This window comes from Chrysochloris asiatica, unplaced genomic scaffold (genome assembly GCF_000296735.1).
Source record: "Chrysochloris asiatica unplaced genomic scaffold, ChrAsi1.0 scaffold00223, whole genome shotgun sequence".
In the NCBI taxonomy this organism is placed as follows: Eukaryota; Metazoa; Chordata; class Mammalia; order Afrosoricida; family Chrysochloridae; genus Chrysochloris; species Chrysochloris asiatica.
Genome location: NW_006408741.1, coordinates 2,066,649 through 2,084,917, shown reverse-complemented (window position 1 = coordinate 2,084,917; position 18,269 = coordinate 2,066,649). Strand labels below are relative to the sequence as shown.

Below are 18,269 nucleotides of genomic sequence, written 5' to 3'. Positions count from 1 at the left end.
CTGGTAGTTTCGAACCGCTGACCTTAAGGTTCGCAGCCCGATTCGTAACCACTACGCTATGGAACAATCAATTATTCAAGATCAAAAGGGCAACATTTACCTAAAGACAGAATTTAGAAAGGTTAGGGAAAGTTAACATGGAAATAAGAATCATGGAGAGGAAGTGGAATAAGTAATGTTACGGTGAAGAGATTGCAATTATTGAAAGGAAATCAAGTATATGACTTGCAGAATGTAAAGCTGATGATCTGTTCTGTAAACTTTCACTCAGTTCATAATAAAAAGTTAAAAAAAAAAAAAAGAAAGAAACTCTATAAACCTGAATATCCATATGCCCACTGCATTCAAGTCAATTCTGATTCATAGCAATTTTATAAAGCTGAACAGAATTGGCCTGCTGAGTTTTCCAGTCTGCTTGAATCACAAAAGTTGACGGTTCAAGCTCACCGCTCACCAGCTGTTCCTTGGAAACCCTATACAGGGTCATCATGGGTCGGAAGCAAGGGGATGGCACTTGACAACAACAATCTTTATGGAAACAGACTTTACTTCTTCCTCCCACAGAGCAGCAGGTGAACTTGAACTGACCTTTTAGTTATCAGCCAGATGCTTTAACCACTGCACCATTAGTGCCCCCTTACAAATCTGAATAGCTCCTGATAAAAACTCAAAATACATTAATTTTAACAATAGAAACAAAAAATATTGAATAGTCAGTTATGTATTTCATTTAAAAAAATAAATAAATAACATGGAAACTCAATCATTTGAAATTCATTGACCTCAACCAATCAGACAAGATAAAAGAGGGAAGAATGTAAAGCAGGATAAAAAAATTTTCCCAGGATAAACCCACAAGTTTTATCTCTTAGTTTCATAGCTAACAATTTAATTATTTCATCAATCTAGTCAACGTCCCCTCAACTTGCTTTGTTCAACATGCCAATACAAGACAAGAGAGCCACTTCCACAAAGATGTATCAATCTATGGAAGTTTTGTAATAAGCATGAATTCTCTAACTTTTTTATAAAAAAGTTATCAAAGAAGCCAAGTCAAATATATACATTCCTTTCCCTGTATCAGTGATTCAGCAAACTATAGCCCACAAGCCATATCTAACTCAACTCATGTTTTTGAATGGGTCATGAGTTACCAATGGTTTTTACATTTTTATAAATCGCTGAAAAGAAAAATCCAAAGCAAACTATCTCATGATAATGTGAAAATGAAATGAATTCAAATTTCAGTGTCCATCCATCAATAAAGTTTTATTGAAAGACAGCTATCCTCATTTGTTTATATGTTTTCTAAGCTCTGGTAGCGTAGTGGTTACGAATCGGACTGCAAACCTTAAGCTCAGCGGTTCGAAACTATCAGCCACTCCGCGTGAGAAAGATGAGGCTTTCTACTCCCGTAAAGATTTACACCCTCGGAAACCCTGTACAGGGTTGCTATGGGTCGGAACCGACTCGACGGCACTTAACAACAACAAATGGCTGCCTTTGCACTACAATGGTCAAGTTAAGCTAGTTGTCATAGAGACTGCATGACCTATGATGCTGAAAATATTGCCTATGTGGCCTGACAAAGTTTGCCAAAACCTGACCTATAGTAAAAAGTTGCTACTAATTTACCTTGAAATAATTGGCTTTAGCTACACATCTTTGCACAAGAAACTGTAGGTGGTTTCACTGGACACGATCTGAACATTGTAATACAAAAGATATTTCATTTCATTACTGTTAAGCTAAAAGGCAGTAAGTCCCAATGACTTCTAAAAACAATATTCTATAACAGAGAAAGTAGTGTCTTTAGCCCTTATTTTTATAGTAGGAAAAGGCTATAGGATTGTTAGTTGTCTTACTTCCCTTAACATTTAATAGGTCCAAAATCTGTCACTTCTACACAAAAGACACCCAGAATATATGAGTAGCTTTTTTTTTTTTTTTTTTTCCAGAAAATACCAGAAGGCACAAAAGCTGGGAGTCATCATATTGCCACTTTTCGGCCTAATTATTTAAGCCTTTAAAAGGAGCTCTGGTAGTGTAGTGGTTATGAATCAGGCTGCGAACTGCAGCTCAGCAGTTCGAAACTACCAGCTGTTTCGCGGGAGAAAGATGAGGCTTTCTGCTCCCGTAAAGATTTACAGCCTCAGAAACCCTGTACAGGGTTGCTATGAGTCGGAGCCGACTCCACAGCACATAACAACAACATAATCTTCAATAAATATCTTCTTCTTAACAGAAAAATTTTCATACATACAAGAAATTAAGTTCAGTGAAAACCTCTATGAACTCTGTCTAGATTCTCACTTATTACAATTATGCCACCATATTTGCCTCTTCCATTTCCTTATCTATTTTTTCTGATCACATTTGTTGAATTTTCATAAAGTAAATTAGAGACCAATGTAATATTATACCCTACATATTTCAGCAAACAATGCTGTTGTTAAGTGCCCTTGAGTAGTTTCTGACTCCTACAGGATTTCTGAGGAGCAGATGGTAGAACTACTGACCATGTAGTTCACAATATAGTGCTGACTCCACATGCTACAGCACGAGTCCAGTGGGTCTGTACTGCCGACCATGTGGCTAGCAGTCCAATACTTATTCTACACCATCAAACAATACCAGAATAATAATTTTCAAGGAATTAAAGATGCAGTAATACAGAAAGAAGCTACACATTAATGAAAATACAAGTAAGGTGTGAAATCCCAATAACTCAAAGTGAACACTAGGGTGTCATTTTACTGAGACAGTAAGAGCAATGATTATCAAAAGAAATCAGGGCCTTTACCTGCCAGAGGCAATGACTTCTCCCTCCCAAGGAAGACTGAGCCTCGGCACTTACCTAAGGGCAGCAGCATGGTAGGTATCAACGTAATCAGAAATGAAGAGCTCTCGGTTCTTGATAACTGGGTCTGTAATGACAAGTTCTCTTCCAGAGTCTGCCAAAAAATTAATTAATAAAGAGGATATTAAAAATGTGTTTCTCAACAGCCAGGAAAGGAAAATTTGCAAAACTTTTCTTTCAGGTTCACATCTCACTGAAGAAAGCACAACTATCAATTAGGCTTGTCTGACATCTTAATTGTTCATAATAGAAAAGAGGAATACTATATAGCAGGAACAGTGGAAACTAGGTGTGTATTTTTTGCCAGTTGTTGAAGTACCTTGTTGGGTATGTTTTATCTCTTTGACTAAGGCCCTTTGGTCATAGAAGTGAAAAAGAAAGTGGGTAAGGGGAGAAGAGATGTATATCATTTTAAAACATACCATTATTTCTTTATTATAATCATATATTTTGGTCTTACTGGGAACAAATAAATAAAAGTGGCTACTTTAAAATCACTTATATACCCCATAGTATCCTGTCGTCCCTGGTCCCTCTTAAAGATCCTTAAAATAGAATTCTAAAGGGGCTAAAACCACAATTCTCTGAAGTGCAATAGGCACAAAAATTTAAAGGGGGGGGGGGACGACCCCCAACATCTATTACATTCTGTTGTTGTTAAGTGCCGTCGAGTAGGTTCCAACTCATAGCAACATGTATACAGTTTCTGAGGAGCAGGTGGTGAGTGTTTATCCTACAATTCCACACCAGGACTCCTATCACATTCCAGCAACACCAAATATTAAAATACTTAGTGGTTGTTTATCTTTTTATTGTTGTTAAAAATTCCAGAATGCAGTGGAAATCACATACTGGTTTAGATTAAAAGAATAACCAAATTACTTCTTGTGATAAGGTATGGTGCGGAGCTGTTAGATAAACACTGTACTGCTAACCACAAGGTCGGTGCTTCAAACCCAGCAGCTGCTCCTTGGAAACCCTATAAAGGGTAGTTGTGAGTCAGAACCAAATCAGCGGCACTCAACAACAACAACAGAAATATTTAATTTCCAAGAAGGAAAAAAGCTTGTAAGATACAAAAGGACATCATTCTACAAAAAACTATTTTGACTACTGGTGTACTGACTCATATCCCTGAAAGTCATAAGGAGAATAGAAAGAGGGCCCTACAAAGCCGGATCCCAATCCTGGGTGTAGCTACCACTTAGGAAAGGAGGGACACCTTGGCAAGTTCCTCTGTATCTGTAAGTTTGCATTTCCTCAGCTAGAACTGGGAAGTAACAAATCTCATTATTAATTAATGGATGACAAGTGAGAATCATCTACCATGAAGGAATCAATAAAATCAAACTATTATATATACGAACAAACGTAATATACAGTTATGTACATAACTCATTTCTCAATAAGGTTACTGAGGAAAAACTATAATACTAGTTGTTGTGCCATTGAGTTGGTTCTGACCCATAGTGACCCTGAACAGGGTTTCTGAGGCTATAAATCTTTACAGGAGCAGAAAGCCTCATCTTTCTCCTGTAGAGCAGCTGGTAGTTTCATACTGCTGACCTTGTGGTTCGCAGCTCAATTTATAACCATTACGCTACCAGAGCTCCTTTACCGGGGGGGGGGGGAGAGAATCAGTTGCTCTGAACCATTACCTTCCTATTGTTGTACAACTCAGACCACAATAAACTCCTAAATTTGATTCAGAAAGCTTTACTATAAAACTGAAGTTTACAACTCTGACAACCAAGAGGTTATATAGTTTCCTCAGATTACTGAAGAGGAAAAATGAATCTTACAGGGTTTTAAGTATTATTTTCTCCCCACGAGGTGAGAAAAGGAGTGCTGGTGTGGTGCCATAGGATAAGCACTTGACCTCAAGGTTGGTTTGAACCACACGGTCAGCAGTTCAAACTCACCAGTTACTCTTCAGAAACTCTATACAAGGTTGCTATGCGTTGGAACTCACATGGTGGCATTTAACAACAACAACATGAGAAAAAGGAATAAAAGAAGAAATTACTGTTATTTCTATTCCATGTGTAAGGGGAAGACACTATTGGCACACATTCAGGGATTTAAAAAAGAATAGAACAGCAAAAATAGTAGGGGGAAGAATGATAAGTCAATTATGTCCTTGTATATAAAACAAGGTTCTTTCAGAGAAAACTTACTACCTCCTTGGAAAGAATATGCTTGTAAGAAGAACCCTGCCCAATGTTTAAAAAAACAAAACAAAAACCCAGCGTCAACCTAGATGGAAATATTTACCATTTTCATTGTGCCGATCCTGAACCAAATGCTGATACACAGAATCTGGAACTTCAGATTGACGGTAGTACCATTTGACGTTCATGAGTAGATGGTCCCTCTTACTCTGAAAAGGAAAATCTAACAGCATTAGGAACAGGATTTCAGGTGCCCACTGGTGCATACCATACCCATGATCAAAAGCCCGTGGAAACAGGTGGAAACACAGAAAGAGAGGCACATAATTACTAACAGGACCACAAAAATACCGACGTTCATTATAAAGTCAAATTTTATTAAAATAGAAATGCTAGCCATGGGACTTCTCTGACCCTACCCCTCAAAGTTGCTTCAATTTCAGGAAACAAAGGATACTTGAGTATACTTGAGTCTGTATACATATCTCCCCAGTTTGAATAACAAATAATTCATTCAGTATTACAATTTTAAAGTTTCACATTAACCCCATAATACTACATGAATAGGTCCTTCTTCTATCTGAACCATTTGGGCAAGTACATAGGAAATGTTCTGACACACCCATAAGACTTCTTAAGAACAATACACTAGAAAGGACTTACCCAGTAAGGCCTGGGACAAAGTCATCCAATATTTGCTTACCACCCAGATTTAATTAGATTCTCCTACTACTACAGAACCATGCAGTTATTGTAACTATGGTCAACTAGTATAATAGCAAACTATGGGTATGATGTTGGTACTATGAGTTCTCAGAGCAGAACTCAGCCTGGGATTTCACAGAATCTTGGAATCTCCAGAACATACAACACCTTCTACATGCATGTACAGGAATAAATGAAGAACTTCAAGATGATCAAGTCCCAATAAATGCATATAGGGCACACAATCGTTTTATTTCCCTAAAAGTTATCTCTGTCACCAGTACATTCCAAGATGTAAGTAATCGCACATAGTTCTTCCACTGAAGACTTTGTGGCTACAGCTTGAGGTATATGATGTCTGTGCACCTGGTCATGAAACATTTTAGCAAAGCAGTGCACTGAGATTTCCCAGGTCTTCATAAAAAATGTCTCCAACTCTGGTGTAGGGCCTTACAGACATCCCCAAAATAAACATAGTATCATTCACCTTAGGAGTCTCTACCTTTTCTTCACTGGTAGAGACTGGTAGAAAAGTATGAGAGTTAAAATTTACCAAAAAACTCATTTTCATACAGGAGATGACTAAATCCTAAAACATGCCAAAAGAGTCTATACTAATGTAAGAAGGCATAACTGCTTAGTAAGAGGTCATAAAAAGTGTTCAGTAAATGGCCAAGAAGGCTAAAAAAATCTTTGTTAATTAAAACACTTAGGCTGGCTATTTAATGAACCAGAAAGAAACAACTCTCAAAATTCTCAACTGAAGTCAAATGTAAAGTAATGCTAATCTAAGTTAAATTTTGTTTTCAAGATTCTCACTTTGCAATTGATTGCATCAAATAGGCAGGTCTACAAAAATAGGATTCATCACGCCACAACAAGGAAAAAATATTAAAGATGAAGCCTGTACAATAAGTATTCTATTTTTATTTATTGTGTACCTTTATTTTTAAAAGTTTGTTCTTGCCCAGTCTTCTAGAAGAGGTACACTGCAGAGCTACTCTATCTCTGCAGATACAGTAGAGCATAGGGTTCAGGTGAGCTTTTCACTTTGCTTATATTACTTATCTTCTTGGCTATCTGATGAAGACCCACCCTGGTGTGGTGATACAACATAAGCACTGGGCCACACGGTCAGTTTGAACCACCAAAGTCAGCAGCTCAAAATTCACTAGCCACTCCCCGGAAACCATGAGTCAGAACAAACTCGAGAGCACTTAACATTTTTAAATGTGAGTGTGTGTGCACACGTGTGTATGCATGTTTAGTATGATTATTCATGTTATCCACGAACATTGTCAGATGCTATAAGTTTATTCCTATTTTTTAAACATTGAGTACATGTAAAAAAAAAATACAGTAAGTCCTTAATATATCCTTTTCATTATTCTTTTTTCTAACACTCCCCCGTCTTTCTTCTTTCCTCATTTCTTCCTTTGTCTCTCATTCTTCCTCATTAAAATTTTTAATGACAGAAAGTTATTCTACACTTTTTATGCTACAGATGGAAAAAAAGAGGACAAATCAGTATATGTTACATAAATAGAATAAATACTTATACAAGGATTTAGAGAAAGCAGCCAATGCTTCCAGGAGACTACATCTGATTTGGGCTCTGGAACTAATGGGAAAGATTTCAATGGATTCTTTCTAGGCAAAAGAGAAGATCAGAGATAGATGCCACTATAAACACAGTATAAGATGTATCCAGAGAGTCATACCATCCCAGGAAAACGTGCTGGGTGAGAATGAGAAGAACCTGGATCCCAGCTGTAGCTTGGCCAATAATGAGCTTAAAGTACAACTGGGATATTCTAACTGCTCTGCCAACTGAACACACAAGTAATGAGGAATAACAACAACAGACAAGGGGCAGCAGTAAAAGGCTACAGTTTCTTATTTAGATAAGAAGGTAAAGACCAAGACCAAGATGTGAACATTAGACACAGTTAAGATACAAACCTGGGGAGAAGACAGAGTCTGTTTGAGGGTGTGTTCAGGGATAAATTTACTTAACTAAAATACACTAATACAGGTGCACCAGTTCAGCACTACCGATGTTTGGACTAGATAATTCTCTGTTGTCAGTGGCTGTCCTGCACACTATAGGATGTTTAGCAACATTCCCAGCCTGCATCACTAAGCATCAGTGGCACACACCATCCTCAGCTGAAACAATCAAAAATGTCTCTGAAAATTTTCAAATGTTCCCTATGGGACCAAACTGTCCTCAGTGGAAAACAACTGGTCTAATAGTTTGCCCTTTTAAGGAAAATTAAAAGCTCTAGTGTAGCACTGTAGGATAAACACTGAATTGTCACTCTCAGAAACCCTATACAGGGTCACTAAGAGTAAAAAACAACAACAAAGTTACCATAGAATAAAAAACCTGTTTTAAGCACTAAAGGGCAGAAATATGAGCTACTGGAAAGAATGCACAAAGCATACTGTGGCTCAAATCCCAGATCCACCACTTTCCAGTAACTGCGCAAATTACTAAAATTTCCTAAGCCTTGGGTTTGTTTTCTGTAAACTGAGGACACTGGATGCTATTATATAGAAGGGCTACTGAAAGAATTACAAAGGCTAGAAAGCATCTGAAACTGAGGAGATCCTCAATAGAATATCAATCATTTTATCTGCTAATAGGTGACTATAACTAGTGTGACACAGAAAAATGTCTGGACTTTTGCTGGAAATTGTAAGGAGTTATTTCTTTACCAGAACATGGTTGCTTTCAAGAGATTATAGTGACCTCTACTCATTGAGTGACCATGAATACTTCAACGCTCACAGTCATGAATTACGTACTAGAACACATAGTAATATCGATCTAGTCACAATACCATCAGCAAAGTTTTAATCTACACTTGGTTTGTACAACTCAGTTAAGATGTCTGAAATCCTGAAGGGCAACAGATATTGTCTTTTAGGTGCAATAACCAGAAATTGTACAATGTCTATTTTTCAGAATCAAGTCAGCAATTCTGCAACCTGCTGAAATATAACATCTGTTACCTTATGACCTAAGTGCTCAGTGATTGCACACAAAGAAACTATTGCTCTGTTATTTGTACCCAGATTTATGACTCTTAATATTAGACTTCACAAAGACAACTGAACTAATTCATTTCCTAATGCAGTACTACCCAACAGCCAGGGAGTGGCAGCATTGTGTTTAAAAAAAAAAAAAAAAAAAAGACTCCGGAATCCACACGCAAAACAAAAATTTTAAACAAACTGAAAGAGCTCTAGTAGGCACATTCTTCCTACATAGGCCAGTAAATTAAAGCTTTGATATCTGTAAAGGAGGGAGTGTACTGTTTTTGAGGGTGTCAGACTATAACCAGTTAATACTGGTTTGGGTTTTACTATATCTGTAACACTAGTTCTCTGTGAGTGACCTTGGTCAAGTCATCTAACCTTTCTCCTCTTACAAGTTTATGCAGATAAAATGAGAGAGAACCCCTACATTTCCTCTATATCTACACAACTGCATTAGCTAACGTAACCACTTCAAGTATAAAATAGTAACATGTCATCATCTAGAGAGAAAACAAAGAAGCCACTTCCATGGAATTTGTGGATACACAGGAGAAAAGCCAAAAGGAACCCAGGACATCCCCTTTCCCAACAAGCATGCCAAATCCACCTGTGATGCTGAGTGCTCCTCAAACATTAACCATAGGAAATCTTCATCTTTCTCCCTAATACACAAAGGCTTGTTCAAGATCCCTGAGAAGTACGAGAAAGGCACTTAAAGGAATATCCCATTCAATTCAAACCCTGTGAGTTAGTATACTAATTGGTAATTTACTTAGCTATCTAAATTTGAACAAATTATTTACCTTCTCTAACCCTTAACTCATAAAATAAGGGGTGGGACAATAGTTTCTACCTAACTAGATTATAAAGATTAAATAAATTGATGTAAGTAGAATGGATTGTTGTTGTTAAGTACTGTCAAGTTGATTTTGACTAATAGCATTAAAGGAACTGGCAAAGAACAAGGCACCAGGAATTGATGGAATAAAAATTGAAATCTTTCAAGAAAGTGAGGTGGCACAAGAGGCACTCACTCATCTCTGCCAAGAAATTTGGAAGACAACTATCTGGCCGACTGATTGGAAGAGATCCGTATTTGTGCCCCTTCCAAAGAGAGGTGACCCAGTGGAATGCAGAAATCATCGGACAATCTCTTTGATATCTCAAGCGAGTAAAGTTTTGCTAAAGGTAATACAGAAATGGCTACAATCATACACTGACAGAGAACTTCCAGAGGTTCAAGCTGGATTCAGAAGAGGCCGTGGAACGAGAGATATCATTGCTGATGTCCGATGGATCTTGGCTGAAAGCAGAGAAAATCAGAAAGATGTTTACCTATACTTTATTGACTACACAAAGGCTTTCGATTGTGTGGAACATGCTATGGAGAACATTGTGAAGTATGAGTATTCCAGAACACTTACTTGTACTTCCGGGGAATCTGTACCTGGACCAAGAAGTAGTTGTTCAAACAGAGCATGGGAACACTGAATGTTTTAAAATTAAGAAAGGTGTGCGATAAAGGTGGTATTCTTTCACCATACTTATTCAACCTGTATGCTGAGCAAATAATCTGAGAAGCTGGGTTCTATGATGAAAAACGTGGCTTTATGCAGATGATACAACCTTGCTTGCTGAAAGTGAAGAGGACTTAAAACATTTACTGATGAAGATCAAAGAGCACAGTCTTCGATATGGATTACATCTCAATGTCAAGAAAACAACAATCCTCACCACTGGATCAATAAACAACATTCTTATCAATGGAGAAAAGAATGAAGTTTTCAAGGACTTCATTCTTCTTGGATCAACTATCAGCACTTACGGAAGCAGCAGTCAAGAGATCAGACAACGTATTACATTAGGCAGATCTGCTACACAGGAACTTTTTAAAGTGTTGAAGAGCAAAGATATCAGCATGAGGACTAAGGTGCCCCTGACCCAAGCCATGGTATTTTCAATAACCTCATATGGATACGAAAGCTGGACAGTGAATAAGAAAGATCGTAGAAGAATTGATGCCTTTGAATTATGGTGTTGGAGGAGAATACTAAAAGTGCCATGGGCTGCCAAAAGAACCAATAGATCTTTTTTGAACAAGTGCAGCCAGAGTGTTCCTTAGAGGCCAAGATGGTCTCTCATACTTTGGACATATTGTCAGGGGGGAACAGTCGCTGGAGAAGGATATCATGTTGGGTAAGGTGGAGGGTCAGAGAAAAAGAGGAAGACCCCCAATGAGATGGTTGGCCAGGGGGCAGCATTGATGGACTCAAGTGTGGCAGCGATAGTGAGGTTGGCCCAGGATCGGACACTGTTTCGTTCTGCTGTGCATAGGGTTGCTATGAGTCGATTCCAACTCAATGGCTCCTAACAACAACAACAACAACAACAACAACAACAACATAGTTTAATGTGGATGAAAATCAATCTGAGTATTTTGGTAGGACCAAAAAGATACATGCAATGTAAATCCTTAATTGCTAACTATAGAGTCCAGACGTAGGAAGATATTTTCAATTTAAGCATGACAAGTGATTTTCAGACAAGTGATTCCTGTATCTACTGCAATGGAGAAATAAAAATTGAGTACAGTTGTACATCCCCCTTGGGAGAATCCACACCTCTTGGCATCCATCCCCTGCCAAACAGGAGGCTACGTAACTCGATAACCCCTGTTGTCCTTGTCATCTTAAAACAGAATAACAAGTTTTCAATACACACAGACATACACAGATAAGCTATACTGGATGTGGGCCTTAGGACATGGACAAATTACCAAAATAAAGAGCAGCCCTGTAACTTCCCGTAAGTACTATCCACCACCCACCCGTGATGAAAACAATAAATGTCAGAAACAGAACGTTAAAAGGTTTCCAGAGTCAGGCTAACATGATTAAAGTTAGCAGATAAATTAAGATTCAATATTTGGATCCCAAAATCTGCTGCCTACATCAAAGTGAATTCCTTTCTAAAAGTCAACTCTGTTTAAATCAGATACATTTTTATTTGCTTTAAAGTATTTCCCATATAAAGGGAAGAGAAAACAGCTGTTCATAGACAACACAATTTTTTAAATCCCAAATTTTTCTTAATCGCAATATTTAATTAATAGACCATCAAATATTGTTTTTGGTTTTTTTTTTTAAATCAAGACCACATACCGTAAAGCGTGATGGCTTTGCAATACTTTTGTTGTTTGGTGACGGTGGTAACAGCAGTAGCAGTATAAGGGTTTCTAGAGTTTTGAAGAATTTAGTAGCATTGTATATGACACTGGCAGAAAGTTATACAGAGCTCTACTCCACAGCCCAGATGCTGCAGTATGACCAGGAAATTAGAGAAACAGGAGCTGGAGAATCTAGACTGTTTGTTGCCAAAATTCTCTGGGATACTACGCAGAATGAACTCAGGCACTGCATTATTTTTAAAAAAATTAAAATTGCTAACTTGTGATTATGGAATCCTCTTGTAGCATTGTAAGATAAGCATTGGATTGCTAACAGCAAGCCACTCCTTGGTAATCTACATAGGGTTGCTATGAATCAAAACTGTCTTGATGGTGCTTAACAATAACTTGTGATCAAAGATACATCGGAGATTTTGCTATTGAAAACTGATTAACATGCTGAAGCATCCTAATCTGCTACTGAAAGGTCAATTTTGACTGATGGTTATTGAGCCCATGTATGCAGAGTAGAACTGACTCGATGCCAACCAACAACACAGCATATGTTAGCACAGTGATGATAACATGAATAACTATAATTTTTAAAACACAAAATTTAGAAAATGAGCAACATATTGTTTATCTCCTTTTTTGGTTAGCTAAAGAAAACTATCTGCTTCAAAGTCAATCTGTTGAGACTTAACACACATCGGTTTACCTTTGGAAACCTATACTGTATACTCATGAGCAAATGAGTGAAAAGGCACAGGATGTTTTAGAGTTGTTAATGATGTATACTCTGACTGCAGAGCCTGAGTACATGGCTCAAGGGATAAAGTCAACAAGCCACACACATCTTGGCACCGCCCTCTCGGACATGGCAGTTCAACAAGATAAGCATACTCCCTGAATAGAGACATGACTGGAGATTTTAAAGCACAAGTTCATTCAAAAGTGACACATTATTTTTAAATGAATGCTTTTATGTGTACATATAAAATCAAATGCTCCAGTAGTGAGCAGCAAGTTAAACAAGGAAGGGGGGAAAAAATCTAGATGAGAAGCTTCCCATTTCAAATTTTAGTTATTTTTCTTAAATAAAAAATGGAGTTCATGCTATCAAGAGCTATTTAAATTTTGATTGAATCAGAGAAGCATTAGACTGCACTAAACAGTTTTACTCTACAACAATGGTGACTCTATAAAGCAAAAAGATTTTAGGAATAAAGTGTTATATATATATAACTTTATTTAGCAATCCCTAATTCTAAACAAAACGGTGGGTATTTCAGAAATGGTACTGCTTTCAATCTATGAAAACTGACAACATTTAACAAAATCAAGTATTGAGAAAAGATGGGACTTAGTTATAATACTATTTCATCATCTTTTTTAAAGAGGCACATATGTATTTTCTATGGATCTCCCTTTCTAGGTGATAGCTTTTTCGTACTATTGCCTTCTGAATTACACTGCAAAACTGAACAGCTGATAACAAAGTAAAATAAAGTACCTTTCTAGCAGCACAGAAACGTTTAGAACTGATAATTGTGGTTCTGTAGGATAAGCTCAGAATTGCAAGATGGGTTTGAACTAACTACAGGTTCGGTGGTTCAAACTAACTAGTCACTCTTTGGAAGCCCTCTACTGGGCCGCTATGAGTCAGAATTGACTCTACAGCACTTAACAACAGAGACATAGGTTTAGAAACTATTATTGATTTAAATAAATCAGTTTTAATAGGAATTCAATTACGGCTAACAAACATTCTCAACTTGCCAATAAACAAATTCAAACAGATGGGTAAAAAAAAGGAGAAAATCAGTAGGAACACTGAAAAATTATAATTTTCTATTTCAATATGTATAAAATTTCAATCTTGTTATTTTTTTCTGTTCTCCTTTTAACATAAACCAAAACAAAGACTACAACCTTTAATACCTGTTAGTATATTTCTAACTGTTCCATCTACAGCCAGTTTTCTAACACAAACATGCCCTGATAGCTTATCTCAGTCCACATGCTAGACAACAAAGGCCTTCTGGCTGCTGGAAAAGAAAAATGGAAAGCAGGAAATGAGAAGGCTTAGTAAATCCCCAGATCATCGATCAGTGTATTCAGTGAGCTGTGAGCTGAGCTGGGAAAATGCATCTAAAAAAAAGAGAGGAATCAAACAGCATATGTCGAGTCACAATTCATTTTAAAATAGTATAATTTCTGTCAAAAAGATTCCCATTATGTTCTAGCACAAATACCAATATACACACACACAATATACACACACACACACATACATATACTTATAACATCTTTTTAAATAAAATATTTGTCATTAAAAACACTCTTCATATCCCTTTTCAGAAACAAGCTTTAATTTTTTTTTTAATCAGCCTTATTGGGATTTCATTTAAACATCATTAAAACCCTTCAGTTTCGTTTTGACGAATGTATATGGTTGTATAATAACCAGCCACCACAATCAATACAGAACATTTCCTTCATCACAAACAGATAAACTTTTACAGGGATCTGCTTCGCTACAAAAGCCTATGGCCCAAGGACTACTAGGAAAACATTCAAACATGAATCCCTTCTTCTATTTTCATAAAACAAAGCTAGGACTGTGAAGAAAAGCCATGATATTCAGTAGATACTTTCTATCTACTGCTGGAGGTCACCACAGAGCAGAAAGGACAGGATCTTTAAAACCAAACAGTTTGTGTTAGATAAAACTTTTGTTCTCAGACTTACTATAGTCTCCTGAAATTCAAATTTTCAGAATAAAATTTAGAGCTATAATAAAAACAGCAACAGTGATAAAAATCAATGAGCAAAAATAATTTCACATCACTTTTATGGTATTCTTTCCTCAAATCTTGTAACAAATTTAATGAACACCTACTGGATATTAGGTATTGTTCAAGTACACTGAGGAGGAAAAGGAAAAAAATGACCAAACAGTTAAAGTCCCGGTTTTGAAGAGTCCTGGTGTGGCATTCATTGTGGGTTAATACACCGGACTGCAAGGTCTGTTTGAACAGCAAGGTCAGTGCTTCAAACTCACCAGATGCTCCTTGGAAACACTATATAGTGTCAGCATTTAACTACAACATACTCCAATGGAGATGAAGATCCTTAGCCAATCCTTCACCCCCAAACAGTATCAAAAAAACACTAAGAAAAAAAAAATGGGATGGTGGTGTAGATAATAGAGAACCAAATCTATTATTTAAATATAACCTTCCTAGGCAAGCAGTTTACAACAGTGTAAACTGTTACTCTCTTTGAGTATTAATTTCCTTAAAATTAGCAGCTCATCTAAGAAAAAATGTATTAGGTGACTTGACTGCTTCATGAAGACAGAGAAAGGTCTAGACAACTTAGATTCATCCACAATTCAATTTCTCCATCTGCAGGAATCATTCAGAAACCCAAGTGTGCCTGTCTCACTCAACTGGGGTTGTGCTTGCTCATGAAAAAGTCCTAAGGGTCTTCTACTTATTGTGCTTGCTCATGATAATGTCCTAAGGGTTTCCTACTCCTTCTTTATTTTATTTTTAAAATATTATCTTCATTTAAATTTTACTTTTATATTCATTTGTTCTTTGAAAAAAATAGCATGAAATAGTGGTACACAGAAGATATAAAAGTCAAATATACTTAAAGAAAAAAAAATTAGCAAAACTGAATAATCTCCCTATCCACCCCCTCCTAGACAAGACCACTCTCATTTTTCTCGAGATAATTTACTATCATGAATTTACAGTTATCACTCCCATTCAATCCGTTGTCCTTTTACTTTATATGTTCATAAAGCTAAAAATAAGGAGCTCTGGTAGCATTAAGGGATTACGAGCTGGGCTGTTAACCACAAGGTCAGCAATTCGACTCTACCAGCTGCTCCACAGGAGAAAGCTGATGCTTTCTGGTCTTATAAAGATTTAAAGCCTTGGAAACACTATACAGGGTGTCTCTATGAGTCAGAACTCACTCTATGTAGGAAAAAGGTGTTATTTTGCAGATTTTTGCACTTTACATAAATGGCAACAAACTACGCAGGTTCCTCTGCAATTTGCCTTCATTCATTTTGAATAACAAATACCTCAGTGTACATCAGACTACAACTTGCTCATAAATTGTACTGCGAAGGCCAGATGAGTAATTTTCAGTTTGTCACTATTACAACCAAGGCTGCTACAGGCATTCCAATCATGGTTCCTGTGCAAATCTGTGTAAAACTTGTTCATATTTAAATTATCTAAATTACATTAAAGATTGGGTGGTTCTTGCTAATTGTCAAAAGGTCTACTCTGATTCATGGTGAGGTGAATCCAAGTAGACCTGTGCTCCATTAGAGACTTCAATGACTAATTGTTTGGAAAATGCCAGGTCTTTCTTTGCAGGCATCTCTGGGTAGAACTGAACCGCTGATATTTCAAAAAGTAGTCAAGAATGTCAACCACTTGTACCACCACTCCTTCACATAGATATTTAAGGCTAAAAGCCATGTCTTTGGGGTCCTGGTATGGAACTGTAGAATGAGCACTGGAATGCTAACTAAAAGGTGGGTGGTTCAAACCCACAAGACAGCTGCTCCTCCAAAACTCTATAAAGGGTCCCTATGAGCCATATTTCAGACATATTATCAGGATGGACCAGCCCCTGGAGAAGGACATTAAGTTTGGAAAAACGGAGGTTCAATGAAAAAAAGGAAGACCCCCAACAAGGTGGACTGGCACAGTGGCAGCAGAAATGGGTTCAAGCATAGCAACTCTGAGGATGGCACAAGATAGGGCAGTGTTTCATTCCTGTTGTTCACAGGGTCACTATGAATTGGAACCGACTCCACGGCACTTAGCAACAAAAAATTTATTTTGCTGTATGCCGAAATTTTGTTTTCTAAATACTATTTATTTATACGAAAAATAAATAGGGCACCTTGAAGAAAAGCAACGATTGCAGGTCTAGGGCAGGGTAAGCACAATCTGAGCCTGGAGCTATTTGTTATGCCAACAAATCAGAATAAACTAAAAAAATAATAGGGACCAAGTGGTCAAAGATACAGAGAAGCTTGAAGGAGCCCCACTGACCAAATCGGGGGAAATGTTAGAATCTAAATATACAATGATAGAAACAAATTATGTATAACTCACCAAATAATAAAGAAAACCAAATGTCCACACTGGTAAATAAATGAATGAATTGGACATTTGCTCACGAACAGGATATTTTAACAATCATAAAACATTTTCCCACAAAATACTCAATAGTTTACAAAAGATGAAAAAGTAATTATACAATGGTAAAGTCTACTAAACACAATTGTAACCCAGCAATCAAAGTGAAAGATAAAACTGTATATTACCTGGCATCACTGGTATGATTATTATTGCCAAAGATCTCTAAATTCATCCAAAAATGAAGAAACACCATACAAATGTAAACCGAGGGATATGCTAAAAAATAACTGGCTAATAATCATAAAAACATCAAAGTTATGAAAACTCAAAACAAGAATAGAGTACTATTACACACTGAAGGGAACTATGTAAAAATGTGTCAACTAAATGCAGCAACATATGCTTCTGAACTGCTCCGTTTCCTATAAAATACATTGGGACAAATTGTGACCTTGACTGATGAACTGTGGGTAATACAAAAAAATGTTCATCTTTGTAAGAAACACACATTGATTTCAAGAGATGATGGAATTCGGTGACTTACAAACTATGCAGAATAAAAAGGTTTTATATTGTACTTTGAACTGTTCTGTACGCTTGTGATAGGTTTGATTAAAAAAATAATAAAAGGTGCATATGTACATGTGTGGACAAACAATTGGACTTATAATGCTGAGTAGAATAGTATAGCGTTGTTGTTAAGTGCCATGGAGTCAGTTGTGACTCACGGTGACCCTGTATAGGGTTTCCAAGGAGAAGCTGGTAAGTCTACACCACCAAACTTGCATTTCAAACACCTTGCTGATCAATGTTTTATCCTATACCACCATCCCAGGGAACCTAAATTTCAAATAAATAGGTAAAAATAAAAAATAATAAAACCATTAAAATATATATCACAAAAAACCATAATGAGAAAAATTTTAATTATACCAAGATTGGCAAAAATCCAGTTTTATAACATTCTGCAGGCAGTAGCTGGGCAAACAAATCCTCATATACTTTTTAACAGAACTATTAATTGGCACAACACTATTTAGTGACACAGAAAGCTTCAAACGAACAAAGAAGAAATACACACAGTCACTGTAACAAATAGAAACGGTTAATGTTCAGCCATTTCAGGAGGTAGCATAAGATCA

The 18,269-nt window shown here is 36.8% G+C and overlaps 1 protein-coding gene across 1 annotated transcript in view; it reads right to left on the bottom strand.

The window, feature by feature from the left end:
* The window catches only part of RERE (arginine-glutamic acid dipeptide (RE) repeats), a 687,265-nt gene that overhangs the window by 309,633 nt on the left and 359,363 nt on the right, over nucleotides 1–18,269 (bottom strand). Inside the window, exons 5-6 of the mRNA XM_006873098.1 lie at nucleotides 5,135–5,240; nucleotides 2,858–2,954 (exon numbers count right to left, since the gene is read on the bottom strand). Coding sequence (XP_006873160.1) covers nucleotides 2,858–2,954; nucleotides 5,135–5,240 — 203 coding nt within the window. The remainder of the gene's footprint in view (nucleotides 1–2,857; nucleotides 2,955–5,134; nucleotides 5,241–18,269) is intronic.